General features: G+C 42.5%; 1 protein-coding gene across 3 annotated transcripts in view; it reads left to right on the forward strand.

The window, feature by feature from the left end:
• The window catches only part of CCDC18 (coiled-coil domain containing 18), a 149,227-nt gene that overhangs the window by 23,607 nt on the left and 101,310 nt on the right, over positions 1–24,310 (forward strand). For all 3 annotated transcript variants that reach the window (XM_054721376.1, XM_054721374.1, XM_054721375.1), the window contains exons 7-11: positions 11,390–11,486; positions 14,289–14,410; positions 15,319–15,610; positions 21,922–22,046; positions 23,840–24,000. In XM_054721376.1, coding sequence (XP_054577351.1) covers positions 11,390–11,486; positions 14,289–14,410; positions 15,319–15,610; positions 21,922–22,046; positions 23,840–24,000 — 797 coding nt within the window. The remainder of the gene's footprint in view (positions 1–11,389; positions 11,487–14,288; positions 14,411–15,318; positions 15,611–21,921; positions 22,047–23,839; positions 24,001–24,310) is intronic.

Genomic DNA, 24,310 nt, shown 5'->3' on the forward strand with positions numbered 1-24,310 from the left:
ACCTCTCGAAACCTAGCAGCATTTGGCTAGTCTAGTTTCAGTTACAATATATATTTGGTTGTCAGTATTACTTAGTGGTAATGTTTAGGTTTTGGAGTTAAATAGCCAGATTTTACCTCTCAGTGGCTTTGTTACCTTGGGAAAATTATCTCTCCTTCTTGAATCTAAGTTAGCTCATCTTAAATTGAGATGATATTGTCTTGATATAAGGATTAAATGAAAAAAGAAATGTTAGGTGCCTCTTAAATAATAAACACTAACAAATGTACCTATCGTGAGTGTAACCTGTATGGTTAAAGCCCGCCAGGCATGGCTCAGTAGTTGAGTGTTGACCTATGAGCCAAGAGGTCACAATTCGATTCCGGTCAGGGCACGTGCCTGGGTTGTGGGCTCAATCCCCTGGCTTGATCCCCAGTAGGGGGTGTGAAGGAGGCAGCCAATGACTGATTCTCATTAATTGATGTTTCTATCTATCTCTGTCTCTCCCTTCCTCTCTGAAATCAATAAAAATATATTTAAAAAAATAATTAATAAACTGTATGGTTAAATATTCTGAAATTCAGACTTATTCAGAAAAGCTTTTTGCATATGGTTATTATAATGAGGTAATATTATGAAAACTAGCTTTCTAATATAGCTAAGAAAAAGTACAAAGGAAGAGCAACTAGTTCTCTCTGTAAAACTTAATATGATTCTTAGGGTCAGGTATTGACTTTGCTTTCACAAGGTGAATAAGTGGGGATGGCCACAGTTTGGACAGCATGTGCAAAGGCATCTATCTACTAGTCTCTCTATATATAAAACCCTAATATGCAAATAGACCAAACAGCAAAACAACCGAACAACTGGTCGCTATGACGTGCGCTGACTACCAGGGGGTGCGCGTGGAACATGGTGGGCATTAGCAGCAGGCGGCAGAGCACAGAACATGGTGGGCGTTGGCTGCAGCGGGATGGTGGAGCAGGTGAGCGGGGGCGCCAGACCATGGTGGGGCGCTCGTCACTGTCATCGGGGCAAGCCTCTGGTGGTCACTGAAAATTCTTTGCTCCTGTGCGCCACGGTCCAGCCGGGCGCTCGCACCTGCTGCTGACACCAACCCCGCTTGCACCTGCTGCTGCTGCTGGAGCTGCCGCTCACACCCACTGCCAGAGCCTGGCGCCTGTCCCAATCACTCGGCACTGTCAGCAGGTGCGAGGAGAGCTGCCGGCCCCGATCTCCCCTCAGGGCTTCTCCACCTTCTCCTGCTCCTGGGGGGCGATCAGGGCCAACAGCCACCTCTCGCACCCACTGCCGCCAATAGCCCCACTAGCAGCCACTGCCGGCGCCAGAGCCACCGCTCACACCCACTAACAGTGCAGGCCCCGCTCGCACCTGCTGCTGGCGCCGGCCCCAGTTGCTCCACACATTCAGTGCATAGGAGCAGTGGTGGTGGGACCGGGGCTGCCGGCAGACAGAGGACCGGGGGTCATGGAGGGAGGGGCCAGATAGGGGTGTGGAAGATGGGCTAAGACCTGCCCCTGTGCCCACTGCAGCCTTGTGACCCACAATTCCTTTCAAAGTGCACGAATTCGTGCACTGGGCCCCTAGTCCTATATAATAAAAGAGGGATATGCTAATTAGCCCAGATATGCTAATTAGTCACAACCAGTCAGGTGCTTAATAGTCATGACCAGTCAGGCGCAGCCTGGGAGCAGCCCCCGGCAGAAGTGGCCACTGGTGGGGACACCACCCAGCCTTGAGGCTGCCCGGCCACGGGTCGTGAGCAGGCAAGCCTCACCGCCTGGCCTGGGAGCGGCCCCCGGTAAAAGTGGCCACCGGCAGGAGCGCATGCACGGTGCTGCCCAGCCTGGAGGCCACCCCAGCCGGGGGTTGCAAACAGGCACGCTGTGCCACCTGGCCTAGGAACAGCCCCCGGCGGAAGTGGCCACTGGCGGGGGCGCGAGCAGGCACGCTGTGCCTGGCCCAGAGGCCGCCTGGCTGAAAGAGTCAGTGGAGACTTTGGTTACATTCATAGTTAAAATCATTATGCTCTGTGAGAGCTGACATCCTCAAACACTCAGGACCCTCAATCGTACAAATTAATAGGAAACAATTGCATAATGCTTTGACCTAATTGTACACACTTTAGTATCGTTTAAAAATTATTCTACATCCTTCAAGTAAATTCAGCAGCTGACTGAGGAGAGCTGGTGCTGAGAAGCATGCAGCCTTGGCTCTGCTATCTTGAGTTTGTGGTTTCCAAGGAAACAGCCAGAAGGGATGATTAAACCCTCTGCAAACAGCTCAGCCGGCACCTATCTAAGTGGCAGCAAGCAGAGGCTTGGTTTAAATTGAGCCTTTCCAGCAGTGAATGACGCCAGCCCTCCCTGGATCAGGCAGGTTCCTGTGGAGTGCAGTCTCCACGCAATACAACAGGAGCCCCAGTTTCATCCCTGGTGATCTCATGCGTGTTAGCTTGGGGCAGCGGAGAAGGAAGGAAAAAGGCATCACGCGGGGCAGCTCTGGTGAGCAAGCAGAAGGAAACCATGTCTGGCAGACACTCCCCTGCTACCCCCTTCAACATGTAAGAATATTGGAGACAGGGTGTAAGCTGACATGGTCCTTGCACCTGAAGGGGCTAGCAAGGCTGGCTCCCTATCCACACAATTTTCCCAGACTTGTTTGGATGGCGGTTATCAGTAGAATGAGAGCAACCCTTTCATGGCTTGCCAAGAAGTCTTTAACTATTTACTGAGAATCTGCCTGATTTACTGTACCGAGAATTTGTCCTTCTACTCTGTCTCTCCCTTAGAGATTAAGAGGAACAAAGAGTACATTCCTCTTCACAGACCTCCTATTCAGTGTTTTGTGTGTAAAAGGCATTACAGAGTTAATAAACACGCTACAGTCCCCTGCCCTCCCTCCAGACCTGACCTCTCGGAGTGCAGAGCCTGACCCCGCCCCCAGCAGATTTGCATATCCCAGACCCTCCGGTACTTCCAGGCACTGGGCATTCCCACGTCTTCCCTGCCTCCCAGCCACTGGCCCTCACTGTCTCCTGCCCCAGAAACACTCTGTCCTCCCCAACTTTCGGTCTTTATAGCCTAAATGCATGGTGGGTTTAGTTGCTTCTCCACGGATTTTATTTGATAAGAACCCAGCAAAGTTGCTTAGCAACTGAGCTGCTCAGACTTCATCAGGGACAATGAATGACACACCTTACTTGGCTTTGATAGCAAAGCAATCTTATTCTTTTACTTTTTTAAAATAGGTTTTTATTGATTTCAGAGAGGAAGGGAGAGGGAGAGAGATAGAAACATCAATGATGAGAGAGAATCATTGATTGGCTGCCTCTTGCACGCGCCCTACTGGGGATTGAGCCCGAAACCCAGGCATGTGCCCTTGACCAGAATCGAGGCTGAAGCTCTAGCCACTGAGCCAAACCAGCTAGTGCAAGCAATCCTATTCTTAAAGACTTGATTTTTGTCATAAACATGTGGATTTGAATCATATTAAACCAATATACATTTTTTAACGAAATGTCTCTTCATTTCTACTAATGCAATTCTACCTTAAAACTTATGTTGTATAATCTATACTAATAAAAGGGTAATATGCTATTAGACCGGACATCTTCCAGACATCCATCCGGATGTTCGTCTGCACAAAGCCATGTTGGTGGGGACTGAGGCAGTGGTGATTAGGGGCAACCAGGCCAGCAGGGGAGGGCAGTTAGGGGCAGTCAGGCCGGCAGGCAGTGCGTACCTGCTTCCCACCCACTTTATCCACATGGACAGGTTAGGGGGTTAAGGGGAGGAGGAGGCAGTTAGGAGCCAGCGGTCCCGGATTGCGAGAGGGATGTCCGGCAGTCAAACATCCCCCGAAGGGTCCCAGATTGGAGAGGGTGCAGGCCAGGTTGAGGGACACCACTTTCCCGTGCACGAATTTCGTGCACCAGGTCTTTAGTCCTATCTAATAAAAGGGCAATATTCAAATTAACTGTCACTCTGCCACAAAGATGGTGGCACCCATAGCGGCCGGGGTGCTGGACGCTGGTGGCGTTGCCCTGGCGATCACCCGCAGTGTCCCGTGCGCCCCAGCCCGCGGAGGGAGGGAGGGCGGGCTGACGGGCCTCTGGCCAGAGGCTGGCTGGGGCACGGGACGTTGGCATCCTTGCAGTCCAGGCTGAGGGACCCTCCCCCCCTGTTCACGAATTTCGTGCACCGGGCCTCTAGTCCTATCTAATAAAAGAGTAATATGCAAATTGACCATCACTCCAACACACAAAATGGCTGCCCCCATGTGGTCAAAGATCCTGCCCCCATGTGGACACAAGATGGCCCCCACAAGATGGCCAGCAGGGGAGGGCAGTTGGGAGGGACCAGGCCTGCAAGGGAGGGCAGTTGGGGGCGATCAAGCCTGCAGGGGAGCACAGTTAGGGGTGACCAGGCCTGCAGGGGAGGGCAGTTAGGGGAAAACAGGCTGGCAGGGGAGCAGTTAGGCATCAATCAGGCTGGCAGGGGACTGGTTAGGGGATGATCAGGCTGGCAGGCAGAAGCAGTTAGGGGCAATCAGGAAGGCAGGCAGGTGAGCAGTTGAGAACCAGCAGTCCTAGATTGTGAGAGGGGTCCCAGATTGGAGAGGGTGCAGGCTGGGCTGAGGGACACTCCCCCCCCACCCCCCCACCCGTGCACGAATTTCGTGCACCGGGCCTCTAGTATATATCTATATATATAAAAGGCTAATATGCAAAGTGTCCCCTCAGGAGTTCAACCGGGAGAATGGGAGTTCGATCACTCGCTATGACTTGTGCTGACCACCAGGGGGCGGCACGGGACATGGTGGGTGACCAGCAGTGGCAGAGGGGCACTGAGTGAGTGAGGGAAGAAGGAGGCGGGGAGGTGGGGGAACTGCGCTGTGGCAGTGCATGGGCAGTGAGGGAAGGAGGAGATGGGGAGGTGGGGAGACAGCGAACCTGATCGGCCAGGCCTAGGGAACCCTACCTGTGTATGAATTTTGTGTACCAGGCCTCTAATAGAAATATAAAAGAACATCATTGCTGAAGAACACTGAGGAATTTTATATACTTATAAATATAAATGGGTAGGTGTAATAGGAAATGAGGCAAGAAAAACAGGTTTGGTTCAGACTGTAAATGACTGTGTGTTATGCCAAAGGATTTGTATTTTAACCTGGAAAGCATAAATAGGCAATTGAGATTTTTAGGTAGAGATGTGACATGAAGACTCCTGGAGCTTTTTGAAGTGTTAGAATAAATATTGGCATTGTGAAATTGAAAGATTTAAACTTCTGCAAATATATTTTTTGGGTACAGAAGATTCATTATAATGGATTAAAAAGCCAGTATAAAGGTAGAGATTGTTTAGCTTTATGCTGTTTATAAAAGACATACCTGAAACATACGAACACAGAAAAGTTTAAAGCAGAGAGATGGAAAGAAATATCTCAGGCGAATAGTCACCAAAACAAAGTAGATATAGCTATATTAAAATCACACAGAATAGATTTAAATGCAACAAGCATTGTTAGAGTTAAAAATAATTCATATAATACGTTTATGTTTAAGTAACACTAAAGAAAAAAGCTATATTCTAAACTTACATGTATCTAATAATTTAGTCCAAGTATATATAAAGAAAATAAAATTTCAAGTAGAAGTGAATAAATCTTATACAGGGAACATTTTTATACATTTACTATGAATTATTAGATTAAACAACAAAAGAAATAAGAAGTTGAAGAATTGAATGACAATAATCTTGATCTAATGATGTTTATCTAGAACTCTATACCCAGCAATTTGAGAAATGATATTCTTTCAAGCAATTCTAGAACATTTATAATCTGTTACCTACCTCATTATGCCAGAAAACATGAGTTTCAATAAACACCAAAAGATTGATGTCACACATATCACCTTCTCAGACCACAGTACAGTTAAGTTGGAATATAATCTCCCAAGTCATGTATGTTTGGAAATTTAAAACAAGCCTTCTTCCTCATAGACCATTGAGGAATTTATGATAAAAATTAGAAAAGTTTTCGATTGTTTGGAGGCTTAAATAAGTTATTATTTTTATTATTCTCTACTGGTTCTCTAAGTGTAGGTGAGGGTGTGGTACAACAGAAACTCATACACATTTCTGTTTGGGAATGTAAATTGGTACAGCTGCTGTACTAACCACTCCCCTGCCAAAAAGATTTAATAAACACCCTGGCTGGTATGGCTACATGGTTAGAGCATCAGCCCCCACACAGAAGGGTCTTGGGTTTGATTCCTAGTCAAGGGCACGTACCTGGATTGGAGGTTTGATCCTCAGCCCTGGTTGGAGCGCATGCGGGAAACAACCAATCCATGTGTGTCTCCAACATTGATGTTTCTTTCTCTCTCTCTCTCTCTCTCCTCCCCTCCCTTCCTCCCTCCCTTCCACTTTCTCTAAATATTCTCCTGTGAAAATTAAAAAAAAAAAGATTGAATAAAGTTGAACGTTCACCTATATAGTACCTTCAATTTTGAAATAACTTTTGGAAAAAATCTAGCAATTTTGCTCCTAGTTATTTATCTTAAAGAAATTCTCACACATAATGCCAAGAAGCTATGCATTGTGATGTTCACTGCAATGTTGTTTGTATTAGCTGAGAAAAAACCTCAATGTCTATCACTGTGAAATGAGTAAATAAATTACAGTATTTTTATACATGGAATATTATGTAATAGATTTTTTAAAATGAATTGTAGTCATATAGGTGAATATAGATAGGTCTTGAATGATATTGAACAAAAGCAATTTGCAGTAGGATACAGACAATGTGATGCCATTTGTATAAAGTATAAAAACATGAAAAAAGACTGATATTTTATCAAATGTAAGATTACACAGATTTTAAGGTATACCATTTTTTTTTTTTAGGGAATTTTTTCTATTTATTAAATGTATTAAGCATTTTACTTTTAGCAGCTTATGTAATTTAGAGTTTGGCACAGAGAAGAGGGGCAAACTACAAAATGTGGGCCAAATATGGCCCACTACCTGATTTTGTAAATAAAGTTTTATTGGAACATACATATTGTTTGGGTATTGTCTCAGGATGCTCTCATGCAACATAGCAGATTTGAGAAGAGACTGGATGCCCCACAGAGTCTAAAATATTTATTTATTTATTTTTATTTATTTTTATTTTTATTGAGGTATTATATGTGTACATATCTTACCATTGCCTCCCCCACCCCACACCCATACATGCCCTCACCCCCCAGAGTTTTGTGTCCATTGGTTATGCTTATATGCATGCATACAAGTCCTTCGTTTGATTTCTTATCTCCCCCACCTCTCCCTAACTTTCCCCCTGTAATTTGAAAGTCTGTTTGATGCTTTACTGTCTCTGTATCTATCTTTTTGTTCATCAGTTTATAATGTTCTTTATTATCCATAAATGAGTGAGATCATGTGGTATTTTTCTTTCATTGACTGGCTTATTTCACTTAGCATAATGTTCTCCAATTCCATCCAGGTTGCTGCAAATGATGAGAATTCCTTCTTTTTTATGGCAGCATAGTATTCCATTATGTAGATGTACCACAGTTTTCTGATCCAGTCATCTGCTGACGGGCACCTAGGCTGTTTCCAAATCTTAGCTATTGTAAATTGTGCTGCTATGAACATAGTGGTGCATATATCCTTTCTGATTGGTGTTTCTAATTTCTTTGGATATATTCCCAGGAGTGGGATTACTGGGTCAAATGGGAGTTCCATTTTCAGTTTTTTGAGGAAACTCCATACTGTTCTCCACAGTGGCTGCACCAGTCTGCATTCCCACCAGCAGTGCACGAAGGTTCCTTTTTCTCCGCATCCTCGCCAACTCTTGTCGTTTGTTGATTTGTTGATGATAGCCATTCTGACAGGTGTGAGATGGTACCTCATTGTTGTTTTGATTTGCATCTCTCGGATAATAAGTGACTTTGAGCATGTTTTCATGTGTCTCTTGGCCTTCCTTCTGTCTTCTTTTGAAAATATTCTGTTTAGGTCCGTTGCCCATTTTTTTATTGGATCATTTATCTTCCTTTTATTAAGTTGCATAAGCTGCCTGTAGATGTTGGAGATTAAACCTTTATCAGTGATAGCATTTGCAAATATGTTCTCCCATAGAGTGGGCTTTCTTGTTGTTTTGTTGATGGTTTCTTTTGCTGTAAAAAAGCTTTTTATTTTGATGGAGTCCCATTTGTTAATTTTCTCTTTAGCTTCCATTGCCCTAGGGGCAGTGTCAGTGAAGAAGTTCTTTTGGCATATGTCTGAGATTTTGTTGCCTGTGGATTCCTCTAGTATTTTTATGGTTTCCCGTCTTATGTTTAAGTCCTGTATCCATTTTGAGCTTATTTTTGTGTATCGTGTAAGTTGGTGATCTAGTTTCATTTTTTTTTCATGTATCTGTCCAATTTTCCCAACACCATTTATTGAAGACACTGTCTTGACTCCATTGTATGTTCATGCCTCCTTTGTCAAATATTAATTGAGCATAGTGGTTTGGGTCGATATCTGGATTCTCTCTTCTGTTCCATTGATCTATATGTCTGTTCTTGTGCCAGTACTAGGCTGTTTTGAGAACAGTGGCTTTGTAATACAGCTTGAGGTCTGGTATTGAGATCCCTCCTACTTTATTCTTCTTTCTCAGGATTGCTGTGGCTATTCGGGGTCTTTTTTTATTCCAGATGAATTTTTGGAGAGTTCTTTCTAGGTCTGTGAAATATGCTGTTGGTATTTTAATGGGGAGTGCATTGAATCTATAGATTGCTTTGGGTAGCATGGACATTTTAATGATGTTGATTCTACCAATCCATGAACATGGTATGTTCTTCCATCTGTTTACGTCTTCCTCTGTCTCTTTTTTCAGTGTCCTGTAGTTTTCCGCGGTATACCATTTTTTAATAATCACTAAGAATAAATATAACCATGAAACTGAGATACCATCAATTGTAAAAATACATGTCAATCTTAGAGAAGTTAAAAATGTGAAAACAATCTGCCTCTTAGAATGGATGAATCATAAGGTACTATTTGTGGGCTTAGGTTAACATATGAATATACAAAATGTTTTTTTAATGTTACATCTTAGTGCTTTTATTTATTTATTTTTATTAAATTTATTGTGGTGACATTTGTCAGCATGAACATATAGGTTTCAGGTGTGGGTTTCTATGTTACAGGATCTGTATATTGCACCGTGTGCCCACCACCCAAAGTCAAATCTTCTCCTGCCACCATATATTAGGACCCCTTTCTGCCCCCACCCTCTTCCAAAACGTTTTGTAATTAAAAAAAACAAAACAGTGATTCTAGGGTTACCTTTGTGGAAGAAGTCAGGGGAAAGGGATTTTGAAAAGACTCACAGGGACAGGACTTCAACTCTGTAATGTCTTTGTTTGCTTAAAATAAAAAAGTCTGCCCTGGCCTGCGTGGCTCAGTTGATTGGAGTGTCATCCCATACACCAAATGGTGGTAAGTTCAATTCCTGGTCAGGGTAGGTTGTGGGTCCGATCCTATCAGGTGAGTGCAGGAAGCAACTGACTGATGTTTCTCTCTCTCTCTCTCTCTCTCTCTCTCTCTCTCTCTCTCTCTCTCCTCTCCCCCCCCTTCTTCTCTCTAGAATCAATAAAAGCGCCCTTGCTGGCTTGGCTCAGTGGATAGACCCGTTGGCCTGCAGACCAAAGGGTCCCGGATTTATTTCCAGTCAAGGGAACATACCTTGGTTGCAGGCTCTTACCTGGCCCAGGCCCCTGGTCGGGGCTCATGCAGGAGGCAACCAATCGATATGTTTTTCTCACATTGATGTTTCTCTCTGTCTTTCCCTCTCTCTTCCACTCTCCCTAAAAATCAATGGGAAAGTATCCTCAGGTGAGGAGTAACAAAAATCAAATCAAATCAGTAAAAGCATGTTCTCAGGTGAGGATTAAAAATAAATAAATAAGCAACTAAGTCTCTATGAAGCAAAAATAGCAGATTTAAGATTCATTAAGTGTGGGTTGTGAGTACATGCATATATAATATATTTCCAGACAGTTCTGTGTGGCTGAAATATGACTTTTTTAAAAAATTGGTGGTATAGAGGAGTAGATATCTATAAAGTGGATAACTTTGACTTGAAAAGGATGACAGAGGAAAAGCACAATATCTATGGGGGGTTTTGTTTTGTTAAGTGAGAAACACAGGTATCCTTTGCTCTCTGAATTCTAGCTTTGCAAATTAAGGAATAGAATGTATTTTTTTAGATTTTCAGATAAACCTATTATTGTTTAAACACTTTCTATTTTTTTTATCTGAAACTTTGAAACCAAATAGACATCTCCAGTATTCACAGTTGCTATTCAGACTTAAGAACCACATATTTAGGAAATAAGGGATACTTTCACTTGAGTTTGTAAGCCAATAGAGAAGAGGTTAACATACAGAAGACAGAGTAAGTTCCTCAAAGGAAAGAGCTAAGATCTAGAGTATTGATAAAGGAAATCACGTTGAAGAAGAGTCACTATACTTCCCTTACACTGGAAACAATGTGATGAGAATGGGTTTAAATATAGAAAAGTTTTGTGTGGGGTTTTTATATTTTACTTATTGGTTTTAGAGATAGTAACAGAGAGAGAAACATGAGTTTGTTCTTATTTACACATTCATTGGTTGATTCTTATGTGTTCTCGGACCGGGGATCGAACCCACAACCTTGGCGTATTGGGACAATGCTCTAACCAACTGAGCTACTTGGTCAGGGCTAGGAAAGTTTTAGATGTGGATAGGAAATTGACCAAGTTCCAGCCCAATAGTCTCAATTCAGTGTGAGAAGTATGATGAAAGGTCAGGGTCAGCTAAGAGGTGAGGCAGCATGGTTGGGCTTACGACAGTGCTTGGTAGTGATTGGATTTTGTTGTTCAGATTTTTATATCTGTATCAATAAAAGTTACTGTCTCTTGAAGTACCTTTTTGAAAATTTACCTGATCTTTGTGAAGGTCACAGGATTTACCGAGTATTTTTAATATACTAGGCAGTGAAATGACAATTTATCATACAGCCTCAGGCTACTTCTCTTGTCTATCTTCTGGATTGAGGGAATAATATTGCCAACACATAAGAATGTATGTATGATTTAAAGTATGTTTATAAACATTTTGTTATATTTTATTTTTTATATTGATATCTTATAGTAAGGAAATGATTAATCTTCATTTTTTATTTGCAGTTTAAGCTTAGTACTCTCTCTCTCTCTCTCTTTTTTTTTTTGTACAGAGAAATCTGTTTCTCTCTAATTATTCCTCAAAATTAAATATAGGTTACTTTGGAACTTAACTATTCAGTGCAGAGCATCCTTTGCTTTTATTAATTATTTCTTTTTAAATTTTAGAGCTGAACGACAAAGGAATGAAGCTCTATATAATGCTGAAGAGCTGAGTAAAGCTTTCCAACATTATAAAGAAAAAGTGGCTGAAAAGCTGGAAAAGGTAAGAAACAGTTGTACAAAGTCAGTGTTTAGTATTACAGTCCATATTGTAAAAATAGAGACATAAATAGAATATATGTATTTACTAGAGGCCCGGTGCACGAATTTCGTGCATGGGGGGGAGGGGGAGGGCAGTCCCTCAGCCCAGCCTGCAACCTTTCCAATCTGGGACCCATCGAGGGATGTCCGACTGCCTGTTAGGGATCGGGCCTAAATGGGTAGTCGGACATCCCTCTCACAATCCAGGACTGCTGGCTCCCAACCGCTCACCTGCCTGCCTGCCTGATTGCCCCTAACTGCTTCTGCCTGCCAGCCAGATCACCCCCTAACCACTCCCCTGCCAGCCTGATCGATGCCTAACTGCTCCCCTGCTGGCCCGATTGCCCCTAACTGCTCTCTTCTGCCACTCCCCTGCTGGCCCGATTGCCCCTAACTGCTCTCCTCTGCCGGCCTGGTCACCCCTAACTTCCCTCCCCTGCTGGCCCGGTCACCCCTAACTGCCCTCCCTTGCCAGCCTGGTCGCCCCTAACTGCTCTCCCCTGGCGGCCTGGTCACCCCCAGCTGCCTTCCCCTGCAGGCCTGGTCACCCCTACCTGCCCTCCCCTGCTGGCCTGGTTGCCTCCAACTACCCTCCCCTGCAGGTCTGGTACCCCCCAACTGCCCTCCCCTGCAGGCCTGGTCACCTCTAACTGCCCTCCCCTGCGGCCTGGTCACCCCCCCCCCCCCCCGCCACTGCCCTCCCCTGAAGGCCTGGTACCCCCAACTGCCCTCCCCTGCAGGCCTCATCACCCCCAACTGCCCTCCCCTGAATGCCTGGTCCCCCCCAACTGTCCTTCCCTGCATGCCTGATCGCCCCCAACTGCCCTCCCCTGCAGGCCTGATTGCCCCCAACTGCCCTCCCTAGCAGGCCTGATCCCTCCCAACTGCCCTCCCCTGCAGGCCTGGTCACCTCTAACTGCCCTCCCCTGCTGGCCTGGTCACCACCCCTAACTGCCCTCCCCTGCTGGCCTGGTTGCCCCCAACTGCCCTCCTCTGTAGGCCTGGTACCCCCAACTGCCCTCCCCTGCAGGCCTGGTCCCCCCCAACTGCCCTCCCCTGCTGGCCTTGTCCCTCCCAACTGTCCTCCCCTATAGGCCTGGTTTCCCCTAACTGCCCTCCTCTGCCGGCCTGGTCACCCCTAACTGTCCTCCCCTGCAGGCCTGGTCACCCCTAACTACTCTCCATGCAGGCCTGGTTGCCCCCAACTGCCCTCCCCTGCAGGCCTTGTCCCCCGCAACTGCCCTACCCTGCATGCCTGGTCCTCCCCTAACTGCCCTCCCTTGCAGGCCTGGTCCCTCCCAACTGTCCTCCCCTGCCAGCCATATTTTGGCGGCCATTTTGTGTCCACATGGGGGCGGCCATCTTGTGTGTTGGAGTGATGGTCTTTTTGCATATTACTCTTTTATTAGATAAGATGATTAAAGCAGGGAGTAATTTTTATCTCATTCATAATAAAATCTTTGAAATAAAGAATTTATAAATATTAGTCAAGGATGATGTTCCTTAACTAATTGATGGACAATTTTTTTATAATGAGCCAAAACTTTTTTATCCAAACAGAGAAAAGAGTGGAGACAAGAGAAGAAATAAAATATAGAGAAAGATGGAGTGAGTGAGCAGAAGTTGGAGCTATAGAAATAAAAGCAGGAAATTTATTCCCATCACCTCAGTGAAAATAAAGGCAGAGTAGATTATGTTGATCTCCCTGGATCTACCACCCTGAGAGGGACTCACTTCTGCCTCTCAAAGGGAAGATTCCTGAACAGATTCTTCATAGTAATATAATGGCTTTATTACATTTATTTGCTATCTTCAAGTAATACCACATAATAATAAAACCTGTTTGGAAGAAGGCCACATATTAGATGTTCAATTGTTGAGCTCAGAAGAGAGGTCTGGTCAATTGATACTGATATGAGAGACTTCCATCTTGAGATAATTGAAGCAGGAAGTTAATGATTCTGATTAAAGAAAGGTAGAAGGGTAGAAAAAAGAAATATTATTATAAAAATTAAGAAATCAAAGTCCCATTTGATACTAAAATATTAAATGTGAATTAATTAGGTCACTGTTTGAAAGCCTTGGGAGGTCCCTGTGAGAATGAAATGTAATAGAAGTGATTTTAAATAAGGTAATCTGTAGGGGAAGATAGAAAGACTTACTAGTATAGGGTGGGTATCCTCGAGGAAAGGGAGGACTTTATGGAGGAGGGAGAGGCAAATATAAGAGATGATTTTTCATAACCCTCCTTAGGATTATCTATTTCAAACTGCTCAGCAGAGCCCTATAGTTAGGTAGATGTAACAAAGGAAGTGAGGGAGACCTGCCCAGTCCACCACTCCCACTGTTCCATCCTGGGTACATAGCTTTTGTTTTAAATTTTGGACTGTGATTTCATTGGGAGTATTTTGTGGCTACAATTTCAAAAATTACTTCTCTGGAACATTTGCACTAAAGTTAGCCTTTAGTAACTTCATGCAGAATCCCTGCATGAGTTGTTTGACTTGTCCATGTGAGGCCAGAACACTCTTGCTATTGCCCCTCTGTCATAGGCTCTAAACCATTTCTGAACAGGTAGTTAGAATCCCATTCCCTGTCCAGGAAGTTCATTTTGCTCCCTTTACTATAAGGTTGGCGACTTAAATGGGTGGAATACTTATTCCACTCTCCTGATTATTTCAAAAGTCATTACTTTTTAGTTTAAAAAAACCTAAAACCTATGACAACATTAGTGTGCTCACTTAAAACAAATTATTGTTTTTAGGTTCAAGCTGAAGAAGAAATATTAGAGAAAAATCTAATTAACTGTGAAAAAGAAAATAAAAGGCTACAGGAAAAGTGTGGTCTATATAAAAGTGACGTCGAAATTCTAAAAGAGAAATTAAGGTACAGTATCCTGTTGTAGAAAAAGGATTTTTGTGGAGAAATGAAGAAATTGAAACATTTTGGAATAGAGTATTTTGTATATTTTAATTGTGGACTTAAATTATGTAGAAAGATAGGCTTCATCACAAATTGTTTTCTAGGTATAATGAAGTGAGGATTTTAAATGAATAAAATGTATGTTGATATGCTTGTAGATATAGAGTAATATGATCACAAGTTTTGCTTTGCAAATATTTAGAGAAAATTAACACACACTTAATGTTCTTATAGTGTGACCTCATTAGCTAGTTAGTACAATATGTATTCTTCAAATAATGAAGAATCACCTAGTCCAGCCTTCTCCCTTTAGAGACCTTAAAAATGTGAAAAAGGGAACTGATTAAATACAATAACAATTCTAAAGATTAGATTGTCATAATGTTTGACATGTATTTATAGGTATATGTATTTGAAAGTATTAATGCTTTGTAATCAGTTAATGGTTGTTAGACTTTACCTTGTGGAATTGTGGCTGATACTTCATGATTGTTCCTTATATGATCTAAAACTTTCTTAAAGCTGCAAAAAGTTGTGTCAGGATTTTGGAGTTAGATCTCCTGTTTCACATTTTTAAAAAGAAACAGAAATGCTTCTAAGATAATGGGGTTATATTGCCCTACTACTTACTCTGAGACACTGGGCAAGTTTCATAACTTTTTTGTGCCTCAATTTCCCCGAATATAAACTGGAAGTAATAATAGTGCTACCAGGTACATGTGAGTACCTGGCCTGCAGAAAGTAGGCACATGGCAAATGTGAGCAGATATTTTTATTTCAGAATTAAGCTTTAAAATATTTTATATGAGATTAACTAAATATCATTATTAAAAATGAACATATTTTTATTTTTGTGCTTTTTTTCTTCATAGGCAGTTAAAAGAAGAAAATAACGATGGAAAAGAAAAAATAAGAATCATGGCAGTGAAAAATTCAGAAGTAATGGCACAACTATCTGAATCTAGACAAAGTATTTTGAAGCTAGAGAGTGAGTTAGAGGACAAAGATGAAATACTTCGAGAAAAATTTTCTCTAATAAATGAAAACAGAGAATTAAAGGTCCGTATTGCAACACAGAATGAACGACTGGATGTATGTCAGCAAGAAATAGAAAGTTCAAGAGTGGAACTGAGACATTTGGATAAAATTATGTCCCAATTGCCAGTAAGTATGTGTGAAAAGGAAAATTTTACTGAAGTGCTTTATAAGAAACCATCATTTTGTGGTTGGTTTATTAGCTTCTGTTTTTTTCTTAGATGTCTATACTTTCAGACATCAATTTCTTTTCTGTCTAATCCCTATTTTTTTTTTTTTTTTACTTTCTACTGTTTCAGCCTTTCTGTCTCTCAGATGTCATATATAAGAATGGCACAGAGTTTTTTAAAAACAGCTTTTAAAAATTTTTTTATTTAAATTCTTTATTGTTTAAAGTATTACATATGTCTCCTTCTTCCTCCATTGACCTTTCCCCAGCCATTCCCACCCCCAGCACATGCCCTCATCCCCCTACTGTCTGTGTCTATTGGTTTTGCTTATATGCATGCATACACGTCCTTGGTTGACCTCTTACCCTCCCTTCTTCCCCCCTGCCTTCCTTCTGAGGTTTGACAGTATGTTTGATGCTTCTGTGTCTCTGGATCTACTTTTGTTCATTATATTCCACAAATGAGTGAGATCATATGATATTTATCTTTCTCTGGCTGGCTTATTTCGCTTAGCATAATGCTCTCCAGGTCCATAAATGCTGTTGCAAATGGTAAGAGTTCTTTCTTTTTTACAGCAGTGTACTATTCCATTGTGTAGATGTACCACAGTTTTTTAAATCAACTCATATGCTGATGGGCACTTAGGCTACTTCCAAATCCTAGCTATTGTAAATTGTGCTGCTATGAACATAGGGTTGCGTATATCCTTTCTGATTGGTGTTTCTGATTTCATAGGATATATTCCTAGAAGTGGGATTACTGGGTCAAATGGAAGTTCCATCCTTAATTTTTTGAGGAAAATCCATAGTTTTCCACAAAAACAGCTTTCTTTAAGTGACATTTATATACCACCAAATTTATCCATTTTTAGTGTATTGGTCAGTGATTTTTAGTAGATTTACAAGTTTTAGAACAGTCACCACAATCCAGTTTTCAAACATTTTTTTCATCTCCCAAAGATCCCTTGTGCCATTAGGGAACCACTCATCTACTTTCTTTTTCATGCTGTTGAGCATCTTTACCATCATTACTTTGAACTCTGTTTCAGATAAATTTCTTATCTCTGCTTCATTTATCTCTTCTTCTGAAAAATTCTCTAGTTCTTTCATTTGGTGGTTGTTTCTTTGTCTCCTCATTTTGGCTGTCTGTGTGGGTTTGTGACTATGTATTAGGTAGATCCTCTATACCAGCGGTCGCCAACCAGTGGTCCACGGATCACTGGTAGTCCATGAGATCCGGAAGGTTGGCGACCACTCCTCTACACCTCTCAACCTCTAGTGCAGGACAGTGTTAAAGGCTGTTTCTGACTAATTAGATCAGGCAAATACTCAAAGCCTCCAGAGATGGCCTCTGCTTATCAACTGATAGCATTCCTCTTGATTTGCCCCCCAGGCAATTGTCCTCAGGTATGGTGAGAGTTTTTTTTTCAACAGGGTGGAGCGGTTGCTTCTGCCTGGAGGCTAATTGTTATTTTTAATCTCTTAAGTGGTCTCAGGGCAAGGTGTTTTCCAATAGGATGTGTCAACTGTCTTCCCCCCAGGCAAGGCAGATGTCTACTTGGGAAAGGTGTCCTGCGTGAGGGAATGACTCAGCCCAGGAAACTTGGGGTGTCTGCCTTCTGAACTCTATCCCCCTAGTCTCCAGTCCTGACTTCTGCTCTCACAGCTCCAGTCCACTTCACCCCCTCTCTGCTGGAGCACAAGAGGGGTAGCTCCACAGGGAATTTTGTGCATTGATCCTTTAAGAGGGTGCCTGAATTTCAGCGGCTTTTCATAGCCAGATGTTATGTGGGTACCCTCCTCAGTTTTGGTGCTCTCTGCTGGGGAGCCCAGCTTGGGGATTAGATCCCAGAGTTCTCAGTGGCACCCCCCCCCCCCCCCCCCGCCAGCTGAGATATCTCTCTGGAACTTCAGTTGCTGTCTGTGGGCACCCAGCTAGCCCTTGTGCACCTCTGCCCCTCCTACCAGTCTATGTGGTCTCCACTTTCGGTCCTAGGGTATCAGGGTTCTCTCCTGTGAATTTTCCATTGATTATTCAGGAAGTTTTTCTGTATTTTAGTTGTAATTCCAATTTGTTCCTGGGAGCATGTCCATGCAGCATCCACTTACTCTGCCGCCATTTTTAATCCCTATCCCACTCATCTACTTTCTGCATCTAGAGATTTGTCTTTTCTGGACATTTCTTATAAATTAAATTAACTGTGGTCTCTTTTTGCATCTGTTCTTTTGCATTCTTAATGTTTTTGAAGATCATTCATTGTGACATATATCAGTATTTTATTTATTTTTATTATTGACAATTACCCATTGTGTGGATATGCCATATTTTATTTATCTATTCACCAAAAGATGGACATTTGGATTGTTTCTACTTTGGGACTATTATGAATAATGCTGCTATGAACATTTGCATGTAAGTCTTTGTGTGGATATGTTTTCATTTCTTTTGATTAGGAATATAAATGCTGAGTTATATAGTAAATTTATTCCAAAATGTTTTTTAATGTTGCTGCACCATTTTATATCCTTAACAGCAATGCATGAGGGGTCCTATTTCTCCGCATCCTTGCCAATATTTGTTATTGTTTATTCTTTTTTATTATATCTACCTTAGTGTGTATGAGGTGTTATCACATTGTGGTTTTAATTTGCATTTCCCTAATGATTAATGTTGAGCAACTTCTCATATACTGACTGAATGGTACAGAACATGAAAATGTTTTTATAATGTAGCCAACCACTTTTTCTCTTTAAGTTATATATGCATATGATCATAGTTATAAGTGAGATTAGGAAGAAGGTAAGTTATACCTGTATCAGAAATTTGTTTCTGGTAAGTGTAAAATAATGGTGAAATCAGGAGAAAGCTACAGATAAATGTGTCGTGGTTGGTTTCACATATGTATGGATGGTAGCCTCTTAACAATTTTAAACTGTCATGGAATTATGAAGCTACAAGGGACCTTAGAAAGTATCTGATTCAAAACCATTGTTTTATTGGTGAAGAAATAGCTACCCAAAGAAGTTAATAACTTGTAGCAGAATTGAAACTGAATGTATAATTCTTGGTTCCCAGCCTCTGCTATTTCTACTTTCCTAGGATGCTAATTATTGATTATTTGCTTATGTTTTTAATGCACCAGTTTGCTTTATAAATCTGATAGTAATCATATGCAGATAGCATTCATCTTAAAGTGATATTCTAATTTGACTCAGTATCAAAATTTATTTAATATGAGATTCTAAAGGTAGTGATAATAATATACTTGATCCTGTGTTTCATGCGGTGCTAAGAATAACATAGTTTGGAAATGTGAGTTTTTTCATTCTAGAAAGTGTGATTTGGTTATAATTTAAAGGTAATGGTCATAGTGTTTACCTTGCCCCTTTTTACAACTAATTTAAAAATTCTGTGTTATTCGCCCCTGGGTCCGGGTGAGGCCACGCTCCCCTGGGTCCGGGTGAAGCCGGATCCCGGGCCCGGGTGAGGCCATGTGCCCCTGGGTCTGGGTGAAGCTGGATCCCGGGTCCGGGTGAGGCCGTGTGCCCCTGGACCCGGGTGAGGCTGGGTCCCGGGCCCGGGTGAGACCACGCGCCCCTGGGTCCGGGTGAGGCCGTGTGCCCCTGGATCCGGGTGAGGCCACATGCCCCTGGGTCCGGGTGAGGCCACGCGCCTCTGGGTCCGGGTGAGGCTGGGTCCCGGGTCCGGGTGAGGCCGTGCGCCCCTGGGTCTGGGAGAGGCCACGCGCCCCTTGGTCCGAGTGAGGCCATGCGCCCCTGGGTCCGAGTGAAGCTGAATCCTGGGTCCGGGCGAGGCCCTGTGCCCCTGGATTCGGGTGAGGCTGGGTCCCGGGTCCGGGTGAGGCCGTGCACCCCTGGATCCAGGTGAGGCCACGCGACCCTGGATCCAGGTGAAGCTAGATCCCGGGTCCAGGTGAGGCCGTGTGCCCCTGGATCCGGGTGAGGCTGGGTCCTGGGTCCGGGTGAGGCCGCGCGCACCTAGGTCCGGGTGAGGCCACGCGCCCCTGGGTCTGGGAGAGGCCATGCGCCCCTGGGTCCAGGTGAGGCCTCGTGCCCCTGGGTACGGGTGAAGCTGGATCCCGGGTCCAGGTGAGGCCGTGTGCCCCTGGATCTGGGTGAGGCTGGGTCCCGGGTCTGGGTGAGGCCACGTGCCCCTGAGTCCGGGTGAAGCCGTGCCCCTGAGTCCGGGTGAAGCCGTGCCCCTGGGTCCGGCCGAGACCAAACCAGAGGGAGTCGGACCTCCGTTACCACCATTTGTCCACCATCCAGAGCTGAGGGGTCAGTACCAACATGTACACATAAGGAACTGGTGGACATTGAAATTGGGTCTCAAAAGAACTGTTGGTCCAGAAAGAAACTCACTACAGACTGATTCATTTGCCTGTCAGCATAACTATTTTTGCTCGTCTCACATTCAGTTCTTATATCTCTAGTGACACATGATCGCGCTCATCTAGGGGAAATGATGAACAACATAGACTGATGAACAAGAACAGAACCAGAAACAAGGAAGCATCGATCAGACTATTGGGCCTCAGAGGGAGGATAGGGGAGGGTGGGGGGAGGGGGGAGAGATCAACCCAAGGGCTTGTGTGCATGCATATGAGCCTAACCAATGGTTAAGTTCAACAGTGGGTTGGGGCATCCGTGGGGAGGGGTGTGGGATGGGAATGGGGGGATGAGGACAAATATGTGACACCTTAATCAATAAAGAAATTAAAAAAAAAATTCTGTGTTATTCAAGCACACAGAAAAGCACAGAGACCAGTGTAGCATAGCATTTGCTAAATGTGGATAACGTTTTGAATATCCACTTCAAATTTTTTTAGAATAAAATTTTACAGGTAGCCCTAGCCGGTTTGGCTCAGTGGATAGAGCGTCGTTCTGCAGACTCAGGGGTCCCAGGTTCGATTCCGGTCAAGGGCATGTACCTTGGTTGCGGGCACATACCCAGTGGGGAGTGTGTAGGAGGCAGCTGATCAATGTTTCTCTCTCATCGATGTTTCTGACTCTCTGTCCCTCTTCCTTCCTCTCTGTAAAAAATCAATAAAATATATTTTAAAAAAAATTTTACAGGTAAATGAAGCCTCTTTATATACCTATCACATCTAATTCTCTCTCTCTTAGAGGTAGCGACTATTTTGAAGTTCATGTGTATCCTTCTTGTCCATATTTTCAAAAAATTTTTTATTTATTTTTGAGAGAGGAAGGGAGAGGGAGAGAGAAACGTGGATATGAAGAGTGAAACATTAATTGGCTGCCTCCTGCACACCCCCTATCGGGGATCGAGTCTACAAACCTGGGCATGTACCCTGTCCAGGAATCAAATGGCAACCTTTTGGTATACAGGATGTTGCCCAACCAACTGAGTCACACTGGCCAGGGCCTTCTTGTCCATATTTTAAATGTTTCTGCTTTTTAAAATAATATTTTTATTAATTTCAGAGAGGAAGGGAGAGAGAGATAGAAACAGCAATGATGAGCCCTAGCTGGTTTGGCTCAGTGATAGAGTGTTGGCCTGCGGACTGAAGAATCCCAGGTTTGATTTCGGTCAAGGGCACATGCCCAGGTTCTGGGCTTGATCCCCAGTAGGGGGTGTGCAGGAGACAGCCAATCAATGTCTCTCTCTCATCATTGATGTTTCTATCTCTCTCTCTCTCTCTCCTTCCTCTCTGAAACCAATAAAAATACATTTAAGAAGAAAAAAAGAAAGAAATATCAGTTATGAGAGAGAATCATTGATTGGCTGGCTCCTGCACACCCCCTACTGAAGATCTAGCCTGCAACCCGGGCATTTGCCCTGACCAGGAATCAAACCATTATCTCATTGATAGGTTGATGCTGAACCACTGAACCACACCAGCCAAGGCCTTCTTGTCCATATTTTAAATATTACCACAAACAGATGCATCTAGAAAAAAAAAAATATATATATATATACATATACTGTATAAAGCTTAGTACATTTTAAAAAATACTACATGGCTAAAAACATACTACATGTACTACTGTTTTTTTACATTCAGTTTTATGTTATGTAATGTTTCCATAATGATTTACATCATGTAGGTTTATTTAACTATTGTAGTTTTACCATTACCTTTCTATTTCATAATTTATTTATATGATCTATTGATTAATGTTAGGTTGTTTCTATTAAATTTACACAATTTCTCAGACTTGGAGTTCTGAATAAAAAAAATTATATCACAGATATTATAAATTTATATGTTTATTTTTATACTTACAGTTAAAAAGAGAAATGCTTGGTTTTAAATCATCTCTTTCTAAGCACCAGATGAGTAGTTTGTCAAACAAGGAAGAGAACTACATTGGCTGCTGTGAGACAAATAAAATGATGATTTCGGAATTAAGGTATGGTTTTTAGGTTCTGAAGTTGTAGAAAATACAATGTTTTTAAAAACTGGTAATTATTTAAGATCTTTAATTGAAATGTTGAAAAATATACTAAAAGTCCAGAGTATTATAACAAATATCTGTTTCCACAACAAAGAATTGATTCTTGCCGAAACCGGTTTGGCTCAGTGGATAGAGCATCGGCCTGCGGACTCAAGGGTCCCAGGTTCGATTCCGGTCAAGGGCATGTACCTTGGTTGCGGGCACATCCCCAGTAGGGGGTGTGCAAGAGGCAGCTGATCGATGTTTCTCTCATCGATGTTTCTAACTCTCTATCCCTCTCTCTTCCTCTCTGTAAAAAATCAATAAAAAAAAAAAAAAAAAGAATTGATTCTTAACCTTTTGCACTCGGATGTCGAGTGTGACTCGACACGGTTAGCATCGGTAGCAGCTCTTTTTATACACTTTGAATGTATCAATAATTTGAAATATAAAAAAATCCAAATAAATAAGTTTGTATGAAAAGAAACTCCAGTTTTTTATTCTACTGCCGTGCTTTGTAAAATCTGGGGTATTTAAAAAATTAAATCCCGAGTAGAATAAAGGAATCGAGAAAAAAGCAAGCGAGTGCAAAGGGTTAATGTTTTGTGATATTTGTTTCAAATCTGTTTATTTAAATAAAAAATAAAACATTACAGGATATATTATACATTTTGATTCTTACCACTAGTCCCATTCTCCTCCTTAGTATCTATCATCATGAATTGTGTACATATTCTTCAATCCATTTTGTATATGTTTACACTCAGAAATAAAGTATATAGTTATATTGTTTATAATTTTTCTTTTTCACTCTATCATTTTTTAAATTCACCCATGTTGAAGTAGGTAGAGTGATTGATTAGTGCATGGATTAATGTGGTTAATTTAGTTTCTATAGCTGTATAAGAGTCTATCCTATAACTATGTCAAATTTATTTATCTACTAGAGGCCCGGTGCATGAAATTCATGCACGGGGGTGTGTGTGTCCCTCAGCCCAGCCTGCACCCTCTCCAATCTGGAACATAACTCTCACAATCCAGGACTGCTGGCTCCCAACCGCTTGCCTGCCTGCCTGCCTGATTGCCCATAACTGCTTCTGCCTGCCAGCATGATCACCCCCTAACCATTCCCCTGCCAGCCTGATTGACGCCTAACTGCTCCCCTGCTGGCCCGGTAACCCCTAACTGCCCTCCGTTTCTAGCCTGGTCACCCCTAACTGCCCGCCCCTGCAGGCCTGGTCCCCCCCAACTGCCCTCCCTTGCAGGCCTGGTCCCTCCCAACTGCCCTCCCCTGCTGGCCATCTTGTGGTGGCCATCTTGGGTCCACATGGACAGCCATCTTTGACCACATGGGGGTCGCCATCTTGTGTGTTGGAGTGATGGTCAATTTGCATATTACTCTTTTATTAGATAGGATTTCTTTAGTGATAGTTACTGTGTTTCTAGTTTCTGTCTATTCCATATAGTGCTACAAAGTACACACTTATACATGTTAACTACAATATAGGTGAGTTTCTCTAGTGTATATTCCTAAAAGTGAAAATCTGAGTCATAGCGTGTACATTTTCAATTTTACTAGGTATCACTAAGTTTCTAAAGTAACTGAACCAGTTTATAGTCCAATCAGTCTTAGAAAATAATTTGCATATCCTGCCCAATAGTTGACTAATATCAGTTTTAAATTTTTTCCATCTTGAAAGGTAAAAAATAGTATGAGATATTTTTATAGAACCTTTCTAATATTTTTTGACTTCTTTTCTCTGTGCTAGGATTAAGCTTGCAATAAAAGAGGCAGAAATTCAAAAGCTTCAGGCAAATCTAACTGCAAATCAATTATCTCAGAGTCTTATTTCTCGTAATGACAACAAAGAAAATGGCAAATTACATAGTTTAGAAACAGAACCTGTAAAACTAGGAACTAGTCAAGTAGGTGAGTATATTTTATTGAATTTTTAAAATAAATTATGATCAGAGTTCTCTGTGATAATTTTTAAAAAAATAAATGGCTTACCAACTATTATCAAACATATTAAATAATCTGTTATTACTAGTTATGGATTGATAAGACAGTAAAAATTATTTCAAAATTCTTAAACTTTGCATCATTCTTTAAAAATGTACTTTAGCCCTGGCCGGTTTGGCTCAGAGGACTTGGAGGGTCCCGGGTTCAAATCCTGTCAGGGGCACATGCCTAGGTTTTAGGCTTGGACACCACTGGGGGGCATGTGGGAGGTGGCCGA

This window comes from Eptesicus fuscus, chromosome 9 (genome assembly GCF_027574615.1).
Source record: "Eptesicus fuscus isolate TK198812 chromosome 9, DD_ASM_mEF_20220401, whole genome shotgun sequence".
NCBI classification, from domain to species: domain Eukaryota; kingdom Metazoa; phylum Chordata; class Mammalia; order Chiroptera; family Vespertilionidae; genus Eptesicus; species Eptesicus fuscus.